Source organism: Leptonychotes weddellii, chromosome 5 (assembly GCF_054177405.1).
Source record: "Leptonychotes weddellii isolate Sample4059 chromosome 5, ASM5417740v2, whole genome shotgun sequence".
Taxonomy (NCBI): Eukaryota; Metazoa; Chordata; class Mammalia; order Carnivora; family Phocidae; genus Leptonychotes; species Leptonychotes weddellii.
The window spans coordinates 91,979,642-91,999,897 of NC_138373.1; the positions used below are offsets into that span (position 1 = coordinate 91,979,642).

Here is a 20,256-nt window from a genome sequence, read left to right on the forward strand (position 1 = left end):
AAGTAAATGATACTTTGATCTTATGTAAGTAATTTTGTATGTATAAATATCTAAATGATTTCATATGCCTAACATAAAGCCCTGAAGGATTTAAAATATCTGTGAGATTGAAATTGTAAAGGCATTTGAGCAAAGCTTTGTATTGGATATGATAAGGGAATGCCTGAGAAGTACACAACCTAGGTGGGTATGCTGAATGTCAGCGTATGACTCTGGAGCATTGGTGTATTTGAAATAGAAAAGTAGTTTGGAGTAATCTAATATTAGAGTAAAGGATGTTCCAGGAAAGCTTTCTGGGAAATTAGAATTTTCATTGGGTTAATGAAAGAAGATATACCTTATAGGTAAGATGGGAGGACGTTTTCAAGGATAAAGAAGGGCATGTGCAAAGATAAGTCATGCACATTTTCTGTGTGCCTTTTTACATGCAGCTGGCTCAACTTTAAAACTGGTAGAGGGCCAGTGGTGAAGAGAAGGCAACCTGGATAATTATCTCAGTCTAGGGGAGAGAAGATAGAGGTATCTCTCACTATCCAAATTCTCACTACTTGAATTCAGGGATCTGAAGATACAGGATAAATTTTCCGAGGAATCTCTTACAATATACACTTTTGCTACTTGATATTCAAAGATTAGGAACCAAGTTGATTTGGATAACTTGTTACCCCATGCATCACTCTCTACTCAAGAACCTCATAAATTTGGATAATGATACAGTTTTCTTTTGTTCAGCACTAAGTCTATTAAACATATTTAAGAAGTTGTGTCTGTTCAGAATCAAGAGAAAAGAATGTGAAGTAATGCAGGGGAAATACATTTTGTATATTAACGTTATAGGATTGGATAAGATTATCACCTACTATGTGGCTGTCTGTCTTACTTGCCATGTGTTTCATCAGGGTTTGATTATTGAAATGTTCATGGTTTAATTCATATTTAAAAGCATCTAACGTCTATCTACTTGAAATGAAGTGTACTTTAGCATTTTATATTTTACTGAAATTTTAATGTGATTTTAATATGATACTTTAAAACTTATTTTTAGGGAGTAAGCCCTGAGCCAATTCATCTTAAGATTTTTTCACCCAATGTTGTCAATCTGACACTTGTGGATTTGCCAGGAATGACCAAGGTAAAGATTAGTTGTTATTCATTGTGGATTTGGTCATGTTTGTTTTCAATTGTGGTGGTTTTTGCTTGACCTCATATGAGAGTAATCAGCTCCGCACCCCTCCCCCCAAGTCAACTTGGTCTATTAGCAGCATTGATATTGTTGAGCCCTCCCTTCTCCTAGAAACACTTTTCTTTACTTGGCTTCCAGGATAACATACTCTGCAGGTTTCTTTCTAGTCTTACTGGCCACTCCTTCTCTGTCTCTTTAGCTGGTTTCTTATCTTCCCATTGTCTCCACAGTGAGTGCCTCGGAGCTGTTTTTAGACCTCTTGTCAGTTGGGTACACTTACCCCTCCTTGATGATTTCATCCAAACTATGGCTTTTTAAATACATGAGTGTCTGTATGCTGACAGCATGTAAACATCTCCAGACTTGTATATCCAACTATCTATTTGACATGTATGCTGAAGTGTCTAATAGGCATTTCAAACCTGATGTGTCTTATGCTGAATTTCTGACCTTATCCCTCAACCTTACTCGATCCTTCTGTAGTCTCCCCCACCTCAATAAATGGCAGCTCTCTTCTATCAGTTGTTTAGCCAAAAAGCTTGTAGTCATCCATGACACTTTTTATTCCACACCCTACTTTCTGAGAAGATCCTTTTGGCTCTCCTTACATTTAAAATATATTCAGAATTCCATTATATCTTACAAATTTATAGCTACCATCCTGATCTAGCCACTATCCTGTCAGCTGGATTACTGCAATAACCTCCTAATAGGTCTTCCTCATAATCTGTTCTTAAGTAAGCAGCCAGCGTGATGTTATTAAGGTGAAAATTAGATTGTGTCATTCCTTGGCTCAAAATCTTTCCAGTGGCTTTTCATCTCATTCACCATAAAAGCGTAAGTTCTTAGAAGAGAAAGTATCCCTGTTATTCTTCTCTTTCTGCTCCAGTTTTCTGCCCTTACTGTTCATTCTGCTGGAATATTCTTCCCCCAGATAGCTGCATATACCTCTGTTATCTCTTTCAGTTTCTGTGCATTCTTTTTTTTTAAATTTTTTATTTAATTTTTAATTTTTTAAAAAAAAATTTGTCAGAGAGAGAGAGCAAGCAAGCATAAGCAGGGGGAGCAGCAGGCTTCCCGCTGTCTGCTCATTCTCTTAAATGTCATTTTCTGAATGACTTCTTCCCTCATTACTCTATTTAAAAGCATAATCCAATAATTATTTAAAAGTATAACCTTCTCTAATCATTCCCTAGCTTCTTGTTCTGCTTAATTTTTTCCATAGCTCTGCCACCACCTAGATACTATATATATGTATTCGCTTATTATCTACTTCTCATCACTAAAATATAAACTTTATGAAGTCAGGAATTTTGGTCTTTTTTTATTTTTATTTTTATTTTTATTTATTTATTTTTAAAGATTTTATTTATTTATTTATTTGACAAAGAGAGACACAGCGAGAGAGGGAACACAAGCAGGGGGAGAGGGAGAAGCAGGCTTCCCGCTGAGCAGGGAACCCGATGCGGGGCTCGATCCCAGGACCCTGGGATCATGACCTGAGCCGAAGGCAGACACTTAACCAACTGAGCCACCCAGGCACCCCTCGGTCTTTTTTTTAATCACTACTGGGACGTATCTGATGTAGAACAGCGCCTCAAATATAGTAGGCTGCCAATAAGTACTTGCTAATTGAATGAACAAATGAATTTGTCTCTAGGCAGTTATCATTGACCAGTCCTTTACATCGTAAACTTTGATATTTGCAAGAGATACGTTTTGAGACTTTCACATACTACCAAATTCATATATAGCACTAGTAGTAGTATATACTTTCTTCATTTTAACTATCTGTGAATGGAGTAATACCTATATTCCGGAGATTAAATGGGGGTGGGGGAAGCTGAGTTGATTTTTATTATTAGTTCCTTGCTCATCTCTGTTCGGTTCAGGTGCCTGTAGGTGATCAACCTAAGGATATTGAGCTTCAAATCAGAGAGCTCATTCTTCGGTTCATCAGTAATCCAAATTCCATCATCCTTGCTGTCACTGCTGCTAATACAGATATGGCAACATCAGAGGCACTTAAGATTTCAAGAGAGGTAGATCCAGATGGTAAGGACAGATGTTAATATTGAATGAGATGCTTGGTTAACAGTGGTAAATCTACCCTCAAGAAAGGAATGCTTATTTTTAAAAGTAATTTTTCTAGCTGTTAATACAGATTTAAAAAATAATGCAATCCTGTTTTGCTTATAATTAGAAATTCTGATGGAAAATAAAGTTTTAATGGGTTAGTTGCTGTATGGTCAAGGCAAGAACACTTTACGTAATGTCCATATTTGTAATGGTTGCCTAATGATTTTAAAATTGTAAGATGGGCTTTGCAAAGAGGGTTTGTTTTGTATGAATAAAATGATTTAGATTTTTGAATGGCTGACTTCAAAAAATAACCGTCATAATAGGTAATCATTGTAGATTCTTATGGTATAGTAGAAAATTGTGGTATCTACATTCTGCAGAGGTAGAATACCTTTAGACAAGGCAGAGGAAATTCTTAGAAATAAAGGTAAAATCCTTTTATGAAGCATTCATAACCCCAAGGATTATGTTCATAAATCCTAATTTAGTTCATACTGTGGGTCAGTGTATGGTATTTGACTAATGCTGTGGTGTGCATCTCTTAGTATATATAAAATGGCAGCTTGTAGGCGAGTAGTTATTATTGGTGCTAATAAATGTAGCTTTGCTCCATACAGGAGCTAATTTTTTTTTTACCTGAGTATTTGGAGGTTCTGTGAGCTGTGTCATGTTTCTTTTTTCCTGCTTTGAAGAAGAATTTGAAATAAAAATTTGGTAGGAAAGGTTAATGCTATAACTGCTAATTAAAATTACCATAAACAAATTCTTTTTAAGAATTTCTTTTTTAATTTCAAGTTTTTAAGAAATTTTTACCACACATCATTTTAGATTAAAAGGTAAGCTCTAGGGGCACCTGGCTGGCTCAGTCAGTAGAGCATGTGACTTTTCTTTTTTAAGATTTTATTTATTTATTTGAGAGAGAGGGAGGGAGCACTAGCTGGGGAGGGACAGAGGAAGAGGGGGAGGGACAAGTAGACTCCCCGCTGAGCCTGGAGCCCTGACAAGGGGCTTGATCTCACGACCCTGAGATCATGACTTGACTGAGCCACCCAAGTGTCCCTAAAATTAGTTTTTAAAAAGTATTTGTAAGCAAAGGTTAGAAAAGCATTATCAAAATGATGACAGAGGTAATGTTGGAGGGATTATAGATGAGGATTTTTCTTTATTAATACCTAATAGCTTTATTTAATGGATCATTTTCTTTTCTTTTTTTTTTTGCATTTACCAGGTCGCAGAACCTTAGCTGTAATCACTAAACTTGACCTCATGGATGCGGGTACTGATGCCATGGATGTATTGATGGGAAGGGTTATACCAGTCAAACTTGGAATAATTGGAGTAGTTAACAGGTTAGCAATCAAGAATGGGATAAGAATTGCAGCATTCCCATTTCAAAGCAGATACGATTTTTTTTTCTTTTTTTAAGATTTTATTTATTGGGGCGCCTGGGTGGCTCAGTCGTTAAGCGTCTGCCTTTGGCCCAGGTCATGATCCGGGGGTCCTGGGATCGAGCCCCGCCTCGTGCTCCCTGCTCAGCGGGGAGCCTGCTTCTCCCTCTCCCACTCCCCCTGCTTGTGTTCCCTCTCTCGCTGTGTCTCTCTCAAATAAGTAAAATCTTTTTTTTTTTAACAAAATTTTTTTAAAAGATTTTATTTATTTGACAGAGAGAGAGAATCCGCCAAGATTCAGTCTGTGACTTGTAATACCTGAATAGTTTTCGCCTCATTGTTACCATTAACTCTTGTCAAAAGCAGTACTCTGAAGTAACAGGGACAGACAGGTGAAAAAAAAAGTATAAATATGATAACCAGCTGTATATTTTATCCATATACAGACAACTAATTTCTACCAAAAATAATTAAAGAGCAGTCATTTACAAATGCAACAGTTTTATACCATGAAAAGAGAAGGGGGGATTAAAAAAAAAAAAAAAAGCTGAAGTATGGGTGAGGTAGGACATACGAATAAAGCAGACAACTGTAAAGGATCTTCAGTATCACTTAGTAAAAATGTGACCTTGGGTAGGTTAATGTCCCTGAACCTTGGTTCCTTTGCTATAAAATGGGATAATACCTACTGCATAGAATTATTGCACGAATTAGATAACACAGTCCATATCGGGCATTACTACAGTGTCTGGTGCTACCATCAATCATCTAAGGTATGTAGAGGACACAGCTGACTTTTAATTAAACAATTTGTTATTTTTCAACCTTAGGAGCCAGCTAGATATTAACAATAAGAAGAGTGTAACTGACTCAATCCGTGATGAATATGCTTTCCTTCAAAAGAAATACCCATCTCTGGCTAATAGAAATGGAACAAAGTATCTTGCTAGGACTCTAAACAGGTAACACTTTTCAGGTCCCTTTGGTTTGCCAATGAGAGTCTGAGAGCTCTCATTTTTAGTTCCTTATATTTTCATAACATTCTTGTGTGTAGTTTCAGGTTTTGTTACTTGTACAGTATGTTCGTATAATGTAGATGTCTTTTTTTAATTCAGGTGGTTGGCGTTAAATTAGTCTAGGAATGCTCAAGGGAATTTTTAAAATGTCTTAATTATGAAGTTCTTGACAGTCAATTTACTTTTGGTAATAGAACTAGGTAGCAGATGACTTAATTTCCACTTGGGATTTCAGGACCTAAACTAAAATAATTTTCACATAATCGATTCTTATTTTAGGATGTCTTCTTCTATTCTTATTCATAAAAAGAATTTAAAGTATATACCTTGAATCCTTAATACCCACTGATGGTAGAGGGACTGGAAAACCTTTCTAGATAATTTATAAATGACTGAAATGAAAGCTGTTTTCTCTTACCTTTGTCTTATTCCCTAAATAATTTAAAGGCTGATGGACTTGGATCTTAATATTGATTTTCACTGTGCTAAGTACTCATTGTAAAAGATAAGTCAGAAATCAAATTTTTTTCAATTTATATTTGATTCACTAGCAAATGCTATAGTTTGATGGGTTGAAGGCAAATTTAAAAAGTGTTGACCAAGTTGTCTTTGTTCATGTCATTTTTTCAGTAAATAAGCCTTTACTGCTAGCCCAAGAATTGCATTTTTTCCTGCCAGGACAAATTATTTGACAGCTTTTACCATTATCGGCATTTTAAAAATTTGACTTATTTGGGTCTTCAAAATACAGTTTTACTTTAAATCTTTTCTTGTAACCTTTATTAGGTTACTGATGCATCACATCAGAGATTGCTTACCAGAGTTGAAAACAAGAATAAATGTTCTAGCTGCTCAGTATCAGTCTCTCCTAAATAGCTATGGTGAACCTGTGGATGATAAAAGTGCTACTTTACTCCAACTTATTACCAAATTTGCCACAGAATATTGTAACACTATTGAAGGAACTGCAAAATATATTGAAACTTCAGAGCTGTAAGTAAAAAATTTCTCTATGGATTTGGTTACTTGAATTGCTGGGTTGCTTTAGCTTTTGTAACAGTGACTTTTAACTCTGAGATTTTCTGATTGTGATTTATTATCTGCAGAATAGTATTTTGCAGAAATAATGATGATGTCTGATGTATGTGTATAGGTAAAGCACAGTAAAAATTTCCGTTTTTTTTAAACAAGACTTTGAGAAGTATTTAAAAATATTTGGTAGTTTAACTTTTTAAATGTTTGTTTCTTTGACACACTATAGTTTTTCATGAAAAAAAAAAAAAAGAAAATGCAGATAAAAAGAATAGGAGGACAAAATTACTTAATTCCACCCTCCAGAAATAGTCCCTGCTAATTTTGGCATGAACCTAGACATTTTTCTATGCATCTGTAAAACATTATAAATGTATTTCAAAAATCAGATCAAAATACTGTCATGCTATTTTGGAATCATTTCTTTAAATCACCGTGTCACAAACAACTAATATTAATTACAGATTTCTATAATCAATCTTAAAAATTTACGTGGCATTTTACTTTTTAGATACACTCTCTTTTCTTGAACCAGTACTCTACTACTGGTAGATCGTTTTTATTCCTACACATACATAAACAGTGTTGTGATGGACTATTTTGGGGGCAGGTATCGGAGTAAACACTTAGGCTAAATTCCTAGAATGGAATTACTGTGTCACAGGGTAGGAACATCCTAACAATCTCTTACTGTTGTCATACTGTTAGTAGATTGTATTGTTTTACTACTAGCAGTATATAAGAATGTTCATTTCTCTGAACTCTCATTTAAAAAAAATCTTTTAATTTTGAAGTAATTATAGACTTCCAGGAAGTTGCAAATAAATGTACCTTCCTAGGTCCTGTTAATCCTTAACCCCATCTTCCCCAGTGTTGATATTTTGCATAACTATAGTACAGTAACAGAATGAGAAAATGGACACTGGTACAACCCAGAGCATATTCAGATTTCACCACTTGTGAAATTATACATGCACTTGTGTGAATTTTCTGTGTGCTTTTGTGTGACCCAGGTGGCCTTTTATGTGAGTTAACTCCATAGACAGTATTGAACTAATTGGTGAATGGTTATTTTATATATATACACACACACACACACACACACATATATATGGCAATATTGAGGGAAATAAAGATTACTAAGATGAACCTTTAAGAAGCTTATTGGGTGGGCGCCTGGGTGGCTCAGTTGGTTAAGCGACTGCCTTTCGCTAGTTGGTTAAGCGACTGCCTTCGGCTCAGGTCATGATCCTGGAGTCCCGGGATCGAGTCCCACGTCGGGCTCCCTGCTCAGCAGGGAGTCTGCTTCTCCCTCTGACCCTCCCCCCTCTCATGCTCTCTATCTCATTCTCTCTCTCGCAAATAAATAAAATCTTAAAAAAAAAAAAATTAAAAAAAAAAAGCTTATTGGGTAAGGTAGAACAAGGTAATACGAGGCACAATTATGTGGCAAACAGGAATATAATCAAGTATTTTTATTTAAATATTTATTAAATATAATACATACCCAGAAATGTGCTTATGACATATATGGGGAGTTTTATAAGTAGTTAATAAAGCAAATATCTGTAATCATTTAAGCCTTTAAAACATTGAAGAGAGACCATTTACATTTCTCTCAGGCACTGGGAGAGTGTCATAGTTAAGAATGTGTTTAGGGGCGCCTGGGTGGCTCGGTCGTTAAGCATCTGCCTTCCGCTCAGGTCATGATCCCAGGGTCCTGGGATCGAGCCCTGCGTTGGGCTCCTTGTTCGGCAGGAAGCCTGCTTCTCCCTCTCCCACTCCCCCTGCTTCTGTTCCTGCTCTCACTATCTCTCTCTCTGTCAAATAAATAAATAAAATCTTTAAAAAAAAAAAATAATTGTTTCAGTTGGGCTCCGAATAGAATTTGGGAGGCAATAAGTAGAAGGGTGCTTTAGGCTTTGGGACAGCAAAGAGTAGCGCGGGGTGTATTTGGAGAACGGCATGTGCGCGACAGGATATAACAGGAGGCAGGCAGCAAAGGCATCTCAGAACAAATCGTGGAAAGCCAAAAATCTTCAGAATTTGGAGAATTGACTGAAAGAACACTTTCAGTCAGAGGAGTACCCATTTTAGAAGGATAATTCTAGTCGTTATGGAACATTAGGTGGAGAAGGGGAAGGTTGGAGGCAGACTGGTAATTTAACTACTTTTAAGTATAATTTAATGGCATCCAGTTAAAGTCACAGTATTGTCAAATCATCAAATCGCATCTATTTCTAAAATTTTTATCACCCCAACAAACTCTGTATCCATTAAGCAGTATCTCTTTGTTCCCTCCTCTTCCGGTCTCTGTGAATTGGCTAATTCTAGGTATTTTATATGAGGGGAATCATACAATATTTGTCCTTTTGTGTCTGGCTTATTTCACTTAGCATGTTAGGCTAGTACCTTCTGCTTAGACAACTGTAAGAAAGTAGTGCGTAACAGAGATTTAATTTGTTTAAAGCAGGAGCAAACTGTAGCCCATTGGCTAAGAAGGATTTTTACATTTTTAAATGGTTGAAAAAAATTCAAAGAATATTTCATGACATGGGAAAATTATGTAGAATCCAAATTTTAGCGTGCGTAAGTTTTACTGGAACACAGCTGTGCTTATTTGTTTATATTTTGTCTGTAGCTGCTTTTGTGCTCAGTGGTACAACGGAGTCGTGTGGCAGAGACTCTGTGGCCCGAAAGGCCTCAACTATTTACTATCTGGTCCTTTACAGGAAAAGTTTGTCTGTGTCTCCTGTAAATTGTGGATAAACAGAAATAAGTAAGATTCTGTTTCTTGTCTTTTAAAAAGCTCATAGTCAAGAAAACTAGGGCAGAGAAAAGATGTTTAGTACTTAGTGAACTGATGTTTTCTGACAAAACAGTTACTCTGTGTGTGTGTGTGTGTGCACGCCAACACGCACATATACATGTGATGAATGCCTTTTTGTTGAATGACTCTCCTTCATTAAAAGAAAAAATTAAGAGAAACTGGTTCATAATGGAGTTGAGAACACATGAAAATTATCTAAATGTAATTATTTGAGACTTTCTCAGAAAATAAGACCTTAAAGGCTTATAGGAAGACTTCTAACTTGTAGCTTCTTTCCCTTTTAGTAATAATAGAAACCATATACTTCATTGCCTTTCAGATGCGGTGGTGCTAGGATATGTTATATTTTCCATGAGACTTTTGGGCGAACTTTAGAATCTGTTGACCCACTAGGTGGCCTTAACACTATTGACATTTTGACCGCCATTAGAAATGCTACTGTGAGTATGCTCAACTTCTAGAATTTTTTGAAAAGAGGTTAAAGGTTTATTACACTTTTTAACCCATTAGCTGTATCTTTTTAAATGAATTGTATTTTTGCTCTCATACTTGATTATTAGGAAGCACTTTTCATGAAAAATACCAAAAAACATGATTTATTTTAACCTAGGGAAGAATTAAAATTTTGTGTAGTTATAATAAGAGCTCAAAAATTTTTTTAGGGTCCTCGTCCTGCTTTGTTTGTGCCTGAAGTTTCATTTGAGTTACTGGTCAAGCGGCAAATCAAACGTCTGGAAGAACCCAGCCTGCGTTGTGTGGAACTGGTTCATGAGGAAATGCAAAGGATCATTCAGCACTGTAGCAATTACAGTACACAGGTAACTGCGAAATGTCACACATGTCAGGTGAGGTAGTACAAGACAGGAAGTGCTGGTTTCCTGGGGTGGGAGGAAACATGGAAGATGGGCTAAAGGTAACTTAAAATCTGCATTTTCCCGATCAGAAAGTGATTTGAAGTAGTATGCTTAAATGTAGCTTAAAGTCTAATTCGCTGTTTTGGTGATTATTTAATTTTCCTTTAAACAAGGCAGACTGTTCTATTTTTCTTTCTTCCATCATATATAGGAGTTGTTGCGGTTTCCTAAACTTCATGATGCCATAGTTGAAGTAGTGACTTGTCTTCTTCGTAAACGGTTGCCTGTTACAAATGAAATGGTGAGCTGTTATTTTCACAAATGATCATTGTAACCACTGTTAAAGAAGTTTTTTTGTACAGCAATAGGAGTACGTTAGAGTTTAGGCTTGTTTCCCAGTGTATTGGGAAGAAAAAGAAGTGAACCTCACTTATTTCAAAGGACACTTCGGTAATTCTGGCATAAAGTACATTTTTCTTCATATTTCAATCATTGTTAGCCTGCAGCCACAGGTTTTCATGAGATTGGAGTCATTGTTGGGGATTGTGAATAACTTTGCTCTACTATATAGCACCACTGATCTAATGGAAAATTAGTTTTATCTTCAGCCCCAGTAAACTGAGCCTTTATACAAGCTATTTTAACTCTGGTACATCGGGGTCATTTGGCCACTTCTTGTTTGCTTATTTGATGACCCAATGCTGTAATATCATGGTTGCTTGCTACTATTTTGTGGGTTGCTGCTATCCTTAAAAATGCTGAAATTGGCAAAAATATGGGATGAGCATTTGAGATTGCTTTTATGTCTCTATTTGTTGGCTGAGTGTTTAGTTTCCCTTTCTGGTCACTAACAGTGCATTTGGGTCCTTGGCTCAGGGTGGTGCTGAGCCCCAATGGAGGTTTACTAAGACTACAAAACCATCCCTGAAGTGTAGAATGTGAGCACTGCTCCTCGGGTGTTTCCCTAGCAAGCGTAACCCCCAGCCTGAAGGAGCAGGGATATAGTTAGCCTGATCTCAGAGTTAGTGATAGCACAGAATCATTGGAATTTCATTTGAAGAGATGCTTTTCACCTTGGTTCTTGACGTTTTAGTGCTCTCCTAATACCTGAGATTCGTTAGGACAGTGCAAATGAAGGAGTTAGTTTAATCTCTGCAGTGCTGGAGGAATTAATTTCAACTTTCTTTTTGGATTATTGTCCCATTAGGATTTCAAACCACATATAATATTTAAACTATGTGTCTAATTGAGGCTAATCAATCATTATCTCAGGTCTTTAAATGTGTCTTTTACTCAAATTTAACATCTTTTATATCTGATTATGAAATGTTTTCTTGTTGAAACTGAACTGAAACTTTGTGACATGGAATAGCAGATGATCTGAGATTTTAATAGCAAAATTACATAAAGCCTTGGAACTTAGATTTGCATCAGGGAATATTTTTCCCCCTAACAAAGTACTTCTGACTACCTTAAGGTTACTTCCTCCCCTCCCCCTTTCGAAATGCAATCTTAGATGCTGAGATACAAATAATTCAAAAGATAGAGCAGATTATTATATGGCATAATATGCCATCAGTTGGAGTATAATTATTGAGTATTGATTTAGGCATCAGGGTCCCATAGTGTCTTTTTTAGAACTGTTTACTAAGTTTCATGTTTCCTAAAGCCTAATTTTATTCTTTTCTAGGTCCATAACTTAGTGGCAATTGAATTGGCTTATATCAACACAAAACATCCAGACTTTGCTGATGCTTGTGGGCTAATGAACAATAATATAGAGGTAAATACCATTTGAATTGTCACTTTTGAGAGGAAAAATCTGTTGTAAATCAGTTGTATCAAATTTACTGAGCATGGGATAACGATAAAACACACATGGACCACATTATTGTATCGCTACATCCCCGGAAGTATGCTGAGGGCATTACATTGTTATGTTAAATCTAATTCCCAGAACCACCTGGCAGCATTATTCTAAGTATCTGTTTACACGACTGCAAGTCAGAGGGGATCTGGGATGCACTGATTTAGTGTGGACTGCCTGTTCCCTTTCAGTAACTGGTGTAGTTTATTCAGGTTCAAGAGTGGAAAACTGAGTGTTTAAAATTGTTTTCATTTGGCTCTGAAAGCTGGGAAGGACATTCCAAGATTTACCTAAATAGTAAATTTTCACCAGTACTGGGTGGCTGCATTTCATGGCTCTTTTTTTTTCCATTTGAGGTGAATGTTGCAAGTTGTGTAAGCTCTCACATGGAGACAAGGCTGGTGGATAAAGCAATTTATCCAGATGCTACTTTTGTTCTCAGCTACTTTTATCCAAGAACAGTAAATTTTTCTGCTACTCCTTAATCCAGTAAGACCTTGGAGTCCCCTTCTTTATAAAATTTCCTTTTATGCATATGGGTAGGGAGAAAATTGCAAACATGGAATTTGGGAACTGGACGGGACCCTGGGTCATCAGCTTCAGTCCTTTGGTTGAACAGATGAGGAATCTGAGGCCCACAGATGGTAACAGTGTTATTTTAGTGCTTATTTTGCCGGCACTGTTGGAGGAAACAAGCATTTTCTCTTTAACAGGTACAGGGAACTTTTTTTTTAGCTGCTTAGCTGAGGTGACTCAGTGTCAGAAAAAAAATTTCAAAGCGGACACGAACGAGTAAGGCATGTTAAGGCACTTTAAAGCACTTGGAAAGTGCACTAGAAAAGTTATGTTAAAAATGAGTGTGTAGACACTGTCTTAGAATAAGGTTTGGTTCTTGTTTTTTTTTTTTTTTAAGATTTTATTTATTAATTTGACAGAGATAGCAAGAGCAGGAACACAAGCAGGGGGAGTGGGAGAGGGAGAAGCAGGCTTCCTGCCGAGCAGGGAGCCTGATGCGGGGCTCGATCCCAGGACCCCGGGATCATGACCTGAGCCGAAGGCAGACGCTTAACGACTGAGCCACCCAGGCGCCCCTGAAACCAGTTTTCAATGGAAAACTGATGTATGGAAGTTTTTGTAATACTGACAAGGTTATTTATGAGTTCAGCTAAGTTTGGTTTTTTAAACAAATGAGCATGTCGTTTTTAACGATTTCATGGCAAAGAACTTAACTTGGATATTCTCATTAAATCTTTACAACCACTTTTTGAGGGTAGAAAATGTTAACAGGCTACAAAACTGAGGGCTTAGGAAGAGTTGGTAACCTGTCCAGTTAACAAAGTTAAATAAGCCAGGACTGGTGTCCAGGCCAGCTAAGGTCATAACTGGCTGGTAACAGACTAGGATGAGAATTTCTGGGCTCCACATTCTCCTGCCTTTTGCTTCGTGTCCCTCTTCAAAATGTACATTTTAATTATTCTGAAGATTGTTAAAATCCACATATTTTTATCATCTGTTATATTTTTTGTATCACTGGATTCCCTCATGAAAAAAATGAAAATTAGTCAAGTATCTGTCAAAAGAAAGTCTTACCCATGAAAGATCACTGTGGAAGCTTGGTTAACATCTTTTTTTGCAGGTTTGAGAGTGCTCATGAAATGGTTTCTCCTTAGGAGCAGTTTTGACTTTATTTAACCTAAATGCTTTCCTGTGTCTTTGTCACTGCCTGCGAGGGAGCCGGAAACACCCCCCTTTCTCTGTTTTCACTCCTGCCCCTCTCATGGTGCTTGACATACAGTAGGTGTTCACTACCTGCTGATTTGAATTTAACACAGTTTCTCAAGCTTTGTACCAGAGTTACCTTGTAATACTGGCCAATTCAAAGAGTGGGCGGTCAGTCTATTACATTAGGTTACAGAAAGGACTGTTTCACCACAACATTTATTTCTGGGAGATAGTTTAGGATAAAGAAAATGGAACGTCCTTAAAGGATAACCTCTCTCCACCACAGGTATTTGGGGTTGTGTGTGTGGGAGTTGTGTGAATTTCACACATGGGTGTGCAGGTTAGAGTGATGTTTAAAGGCTTAAGTTTTCCATCATCTGTGCACTTAAGATTCCACACGGTGAGCTGGAGGGTTGTGCACACGTTTACGTGGGGACAGTTTACATCATTGACTCCCAGCGGGAAAGGCAGAGATGTCAGCCCATCGCCTCTCAATTGAGAATCCTGGTCCAGGGAGCCACTGTTACTGACGTTGTATTGTATCCTTCAGGTGTGTTGGGCAGAAAAAAAGATTGAGAAGCATTGGGTTAAATGATTTCTTGTTTGTTTTAAAATAAAATTGTGACATGAGTCCCAGCAGTGAGAGGATATACTGTAAGTTATTCCACACTTTTCGATTCAGCTGAACATTTTTTGGTAGGCTTCTTTCTCAGTGCTCTGATAATCACTTGGGTTTTGTTTGGTTGTGTTTTATAGGAACAAAGGAGAAACAGGCTAGCAAGAGAATTACCTTCAGCTGTATCACGAGACAAGGTAAAAAACGAGTATTTTAAAATCATATTCCCAATATGCAAAGGATTGGTAAGCCTTAATACTACTCAGTTCTAGGAGTAGTCGTCTTTTCTTCTTCTCCCTTTACTATTTCATTGGAACTATTTCATTGTTTGAGTAAAGGTATGCAAGTTCAAAAAGAGGTTGAGTAATTTAAAGATAATGGTATCTTGAATACATTAGAAAAAATGCTTTAAGGTGGATTTTTAAGTACCAAGCTTTTATGTTTTTTTAAAGATTTATTTTAGAGAGATGGGAGGGAGGGAGGGAGAGACAGAATCTCAAGCAGACTCCATGCTGAGCACAGAGCCCCATACAGGGCTCGAACTCAGGACCTGAGATCATGACCTGAGCTGAAACCAGAGTAAGAGGCTTAACTGACTGAGCCACCCTAAGTATCGAGCTTTTAAAACAAAGTTTATGGTGACTTTATCAACTTTATAAAATCAGTTGAAATGACCAATGAATTTACTATAACACAAAGGTATTTTGGAGAGGGAAGATAATATGTACATAATAGGTTTTAGTTTTCTATAACGGTTACATAGATTAAAATGCGTGTAAACAAATCTGTTACCTTGAATTCTTTACCAGAAAAGACCTTACCAGATTCTAGAAATAAAAATGAAGTTTTTGAATTTGGATTTTTCTTACTCATCTGAAGAAGGCTTGTAACAAAGATGACAATAGACAAGAAATAGGGAAGAATAAACAATTTTATATCCCATGGTTGCTTTTGTTTTTCATGTTACTTTATTATTTTGATACAGAGAAGAGAAATTTACACTTAATAGAATGTTTCTGAATTTTTGGCATCCTTGATTTTCTTTCCCTGCATCTTTTGCCTTTAGTCTTATAAAGTTCCAAGTGCTTTGGCACCTGCCTCCCAGGAGCCCTCCCCTGCTGCTTCTGCTGAGGCTGATGGCAAGGTCTGTTCTGATTCTTAATCTAAGCCTGCATGCCTAGTGGTTGGTGCAATATACCATCTGGAAACAACACACTGTACACTGGACATAAATGTGGGATGTTGTGCTAAGGTTGGATCATTTTAGTCTAATAGGAATTTTAAATTATATGACAGTGTATACTTCATAAATTATTGTTGACATGCCTTTCTTTTGCTTGCAATATAGAAGATGCACACGCAAAAATAATTTAAAGAGGAAATTATCCTGCACTTTTGAAATTCAAGCTATTGGTATTTAAATTTTGCTTGTTAAACTGCATGTTTTAACATATCTTTTAACAGTTAATTCAGGACAGCAGAAGAGAAACTAAAAATGTGAGTCTCTTGCTTCAGAATGGAAATGTACCTTTGGTTCTCACTGAGACACGGTCTTCACAACCACTGAAGAAGCTGTTTGTACAGTAGCATCTATCTCTTGTCTGTGTTCCATTTTTTAATGTTTCTCTTACCTAACTAAGCTTTGTAAGATGGCATTAGTTCTAGTTTTAACATTTCTTTAAGTAACAACAGGCTTTCCTGTTGATTTTAATATTGTGGTAGGAATTAAGATTCCAGAGATGGAAGTTCATACTTTTGAACATTTCCTCTTTAAAGGTTCTGAGATCTTCTGTTACTAATGGGTCAGCCCCTCCTTGCTGCTTGCCTGAGTGGCCATGCAGTATGCCTTGTCACCCGAAACCTGGGGCTTAGCATGTGCCTCAGCAGCTTAAGCGAATTCAGAGCAAACAGGGACTGGGAGAGTTTGAGACCATCAATTCTTGATGACCTTTTTTGGGGGAAAAATGAGATAATCAGTAAATTATTCAGACCCACCCTTATTTCTGGTTTTTCTTTCTTCCTTCAGCTCCTTTCCTCAGTTATTGTCCAGATTTAAGGTTCTAAACCTCAAAAGTTTATGAATGTCTTATCTTCTCTCAGCCCACTGTGCTCAGGTTTTACAGAGAACTATCTAAATCATTGCTTTAAGTTTTATTTCACTCGTGGCATCACCCTGAATGTGCTTACCTTCCTTTTTATCATTCGTGGTGTAGTTAACAGGCATTTAAAAATATAAGTCATTTTAAGATTAGTGTATAAAAATACTGCCTGTATTTGTAGTAGAGGCAAATTTGGGCTAGCGTTTTGATTCAGAATGATACCCCAAACTGACTTTTTAAGAATACATTTCAGCTGTGCAATATTATAATTTGACATCTGTATACAATACAAAGTGATCAACCCCAAAAGTCTGGTTAGGCATCCATCACCTTACAGTTGACCCCCAGTTTTTCTCTGTATCTATGAGCATTTATGTTTTGAAAACTGATGTTTCTTAACAAAAAAGTTTGGATGCCATCTTAACTCATTTTAGATTGTAAGATCTTTTTAAAGAGCATCTACAAACATTCTTAAATGTTGATGAGTTACTGTTTTTCCCATTATCCTAAACATTTTTTCTATATCCTAGAGAAGAAGGTACAAAAGTACTGGTGATGACTAGATTTCTTTCAGTAGATCCTTAAGAGTATAGTGAGGAAACTTACCTTGGGTTTATGTCACATTCCACATTTTAGGCAGCTTAAAGTCACTATCAGCCTAAGAATTGTGAGTGTATTCTTATTACAGAGTTTGTAGTTTTACCCTATTTTGTTGACTGTTAAGAATGTAAACTAGGAAAATAGACAAACTCTGAAGTTGCTGAGACACGAGTTCATAGAACTTTTGGAGAGATCATAGTTCAACAGCGTGTAAGGTTACTTTGAAAAAATTAAGCTGAATGGCAGTTCTGTTTTTCTTTGTGCTTTTAATAAGCACTCGTTTTTAAGGGCAGTTTATACTTTTCCCACAATCTGTTAGAGGGTTGGTGAAAGGAAGAATTTTAAAGTTAGCAAAAGATAAAAATTAAATCTATTGGCTGAGGCCTTGCAAAGAAATGACAACAGAACCTCTTATTTACGATAGCTCAGGATTCCAGTTACACATGGCACACACGATCTTTTTCTGACCCTGTTGTCTGTCTGAATAGATGAAATTCCAGATGGTACTGGATGTGTGTTCTCCTTGACAGCTGTCAAAGAAAATGAACTTTGTTTAGTTAATGTCAGCTCGGATGCAGTTGGAATAGGTTTTGGAACATGTTTATTTCAGGTTGTATCTGGAGGCGGTGGGGTTGGAGACGGTGTTCAAGAACCAACAACAGGCAACTGGAGAGGAATGCTGAAAACTTCAAAAGCTGAAGAGTTATTAGCTGAGGAAAAATCAAAGCCTATTCCAATTATGCCAGCCAGTCCACAAAAAGGCCATGCTGTGAATCTGCTGGACGTGGTAAGCCATGCGAATGGGGTAAGCGCTAATAAGATAGCCACATTACTAGGAAAACACTTCAAAAGACCAAAAGTCACAAAAACGTACTGAACTTTTAACTGTTAAAGGCTGCCGTTTCAAAGCACAAAAGTAAAATTTTCTTCCCCTCACTCCATTTAGCCTGTTCCTGTTGCACGAAAACTATCTGCCCGTGAACAGCGAGATTGTGAGGTCATTGAACGACTCATCAAATCGTATTTTCTTATTGTCAGAAAGAATATTCAAGACAGGTTAGTACTAGAGTACTACATCAGACTCTAATACTGCTCGATGATTCCATAATCTTTTAAAGATACATGTGTTTTAAAATTTGGGGGCTTTTGTTCTACATCAGTGGATCATCTGCTGGTTTTGTTTTGCAGTGTGCCAAAGGCAGTAATGCATTTTTTGGTTAATCACGTGAAAGATACTCTTCAGAGCGAGTTAGTAGGACAGCTGTATAAATCATCCTTACTGGATGATCTTCTGACCGAATCTGAGGACATGGCACAGCGCAGGAAGGAAGCAGCGGACATGCTGAAGGTACTGTCAGGGGCTTTGAATTTTCACACTTGGGGTCACAGATACAAACACTACGTTGTTAATGCGTTCTGAACCTTGGAGATACATAGTCTTCAGATGATGGCTAATCTTTTTTTTTGGTTGATACTTGATTAGATTTTTAGATTCAAATTCCAGAGAAGATACTGGTTAATATAAATCTACCCCCACATAATTCAGGTTTTTTGATATCATAACTTAATAAGCATCTATAATCTTTTTTTTAATCTAGGCATTACAAGGAGCCAGTCAAATAATTGCTGAAATCCGAGAGACTCATCTCTGGTGAAGAGATCTATATAATAAGAGACTTTGTTGACTCGAAATCTGCTAGTTACTGCCTACTTGAGTAGAATTTTATTTATGAACTCCTGTGTATTGCAATGGTATGAATCTGCTCATGTGAAGAGACTGGCTATAAACTGAAAATTTTACTCTGTATTGCAGAACAAATCATACATTTCATCCAAATAATAAATGGCTGTTTCTCAAGTTGCCCAGTACATATAATATACATCAAGTCTTCCTTGTGACCGTTTCATCTGAACTTAAAAAGAGCTGTGAATGTTCTAGTTGTACAAGCAGTCTGCCTGTGGATAAAATGACCTGTGTAATGTTAGTAGTCTTAAAGCTGCTGCCTAGTCCTTCAAGAAGAACGCACCCAGACACCATTTCCTACAACTGTAATGCATGCACACTATAAACTGGTTATAAACTGGTCTGGCTTTGAAAAATGTGAGTTGACAAGTTACTCACAGTCACTGTAATCCATCTGTCCTTCGATTTACAGTTTTATTGAGCTTCTCTGCGACCTTTGATGTGTTAGTAAGAAAGAAGATCTGGAACGTTGACAGTGACGCGGTATGCGTAATGTGTAGCTATGTAGCCCTTTCACTTCTGGGCCCACGCTGCCCTAGTGCGTTAAAAATCAAAATATCTTTGATCTTTTCGTAAACCTGGAAGCATGAATTACATTTTCCTGCATTAAAAACAGTCCTCTAGACTTGATTTTCAAATATAATAATTCAGATACATCTTTAAATTAGGTCACTTAGACCATGCTCCAAGATTCACTTGGAGGTGGGACTTAAAACCGAATCCTGTGCTGATCATTGAAGTATATCTTCTCTATCGGTAAAGAAAAGTTAGTTAACTTTTACTTCACACCAACAAAATACATTATAAAATACTGGTGAAACTCTATAATAATCTAAAGAAAAATACCCAGACACAGCCACACATCTGAAGGCTTAGACTACTAAAATGCATTCAGAGGTTGGGGGTGAGGTTTACAACATATTCATATTTTATTAAAATTCCCCAGGTGATTCTTGATATGAATTACATTATAAATTTTAAGAGACGGGTCAAAATCCTTAAGGCATCTAGCTCCATCTCTAACATACTGTATCTGTGATACATAATTTACTGAACATGTTAACATTTCTCTTAAGTTATGACATTTATGAAGGCCTCGTGGCAGGGCAACATGTCTGTTAACTTGAGCTTACGGCACCCATTTACTAGCAAACAACAGGCTCAGCAACTGATCTCAAACAAAAAAATGGATTCAGTCTTCTAGGATTGGTACTATTCACAAA

General features: G+C 36.9%; 1 protein-coding gene across 8 annotated transcripts in view; it reads left to right on the top strand.

Annotated features, from left to right (window-relative positions):
• The window catches only part of DNM1L (dynamin 1 like), a 43,199-nt gene extending 24,052 nt beyond the window's left edge, over positions 1-19,147 (top strand). For 2 of the 8 annotated variants that reach the window (XM_006727684.3, XM_006727686.3), the window contains 16 exons: positions 1,046-1,132; positions 3,076-3,238; positions 4,494-4,614; positions 5,484-5,615; positions 6,456-6,662; positions 9,851-9,971; positions 10,194-10,349; positions 10,597-10,686; positions 12,076-12,168; positions 14,731-14,787; positions 15,657-15,734; positions 16,055-16,087; positions 17,900-18,076; positions 18,236-18,345; positions 18,478-18,637; positions 18,888-19,147. In XM_006727684.3, the coding sequence (XP_006727747.2) occupies positions 1,046-1,132; positions 3,076-3,238; positions 4,494-4,614; positions 5,484-5,615; positions 6,456-6,662; positions 9,851-9,971; positions 10,194-10,349; positions 10,597-10,686; positions 12,076-12,168; positions 14,731-14,787; positions 15,657-15,734; positions 16,055-16,087; positions 17,900-18,076; positions 18,236-18,345; positions 18,478-18,637; positions 18,888-18,944 (1,842 nt within the window). In that variant the 3' untranslated portion in view covers positions 18,945-19,147. The remainder of the gene's footprint in view (positions 1-1,045; positions 1,133-3,075; positions 3,239-4,493; positions 4,615-5,483; positions 5,616-6,455; positions 6,663-9,850; positions 9,972-10,193; positions 10,350-10,596; positions 10,687-12,075; positions 12,169-14,730; positions 14,788-15,656; positions 15,735-16,054; positions 16,088-17,899; positions 18,077-18,235; positions 18,346-18,477; positions 18,638-18,887) is intronic. The other 6 variants (XM_006727685.3, XM_006727687.3, XM_031032043.2 and 3 more) reach the window with 3 other exon arrangements.
• Positions 19,148-20,256: the final 1,109 nt, after the last annotated feature.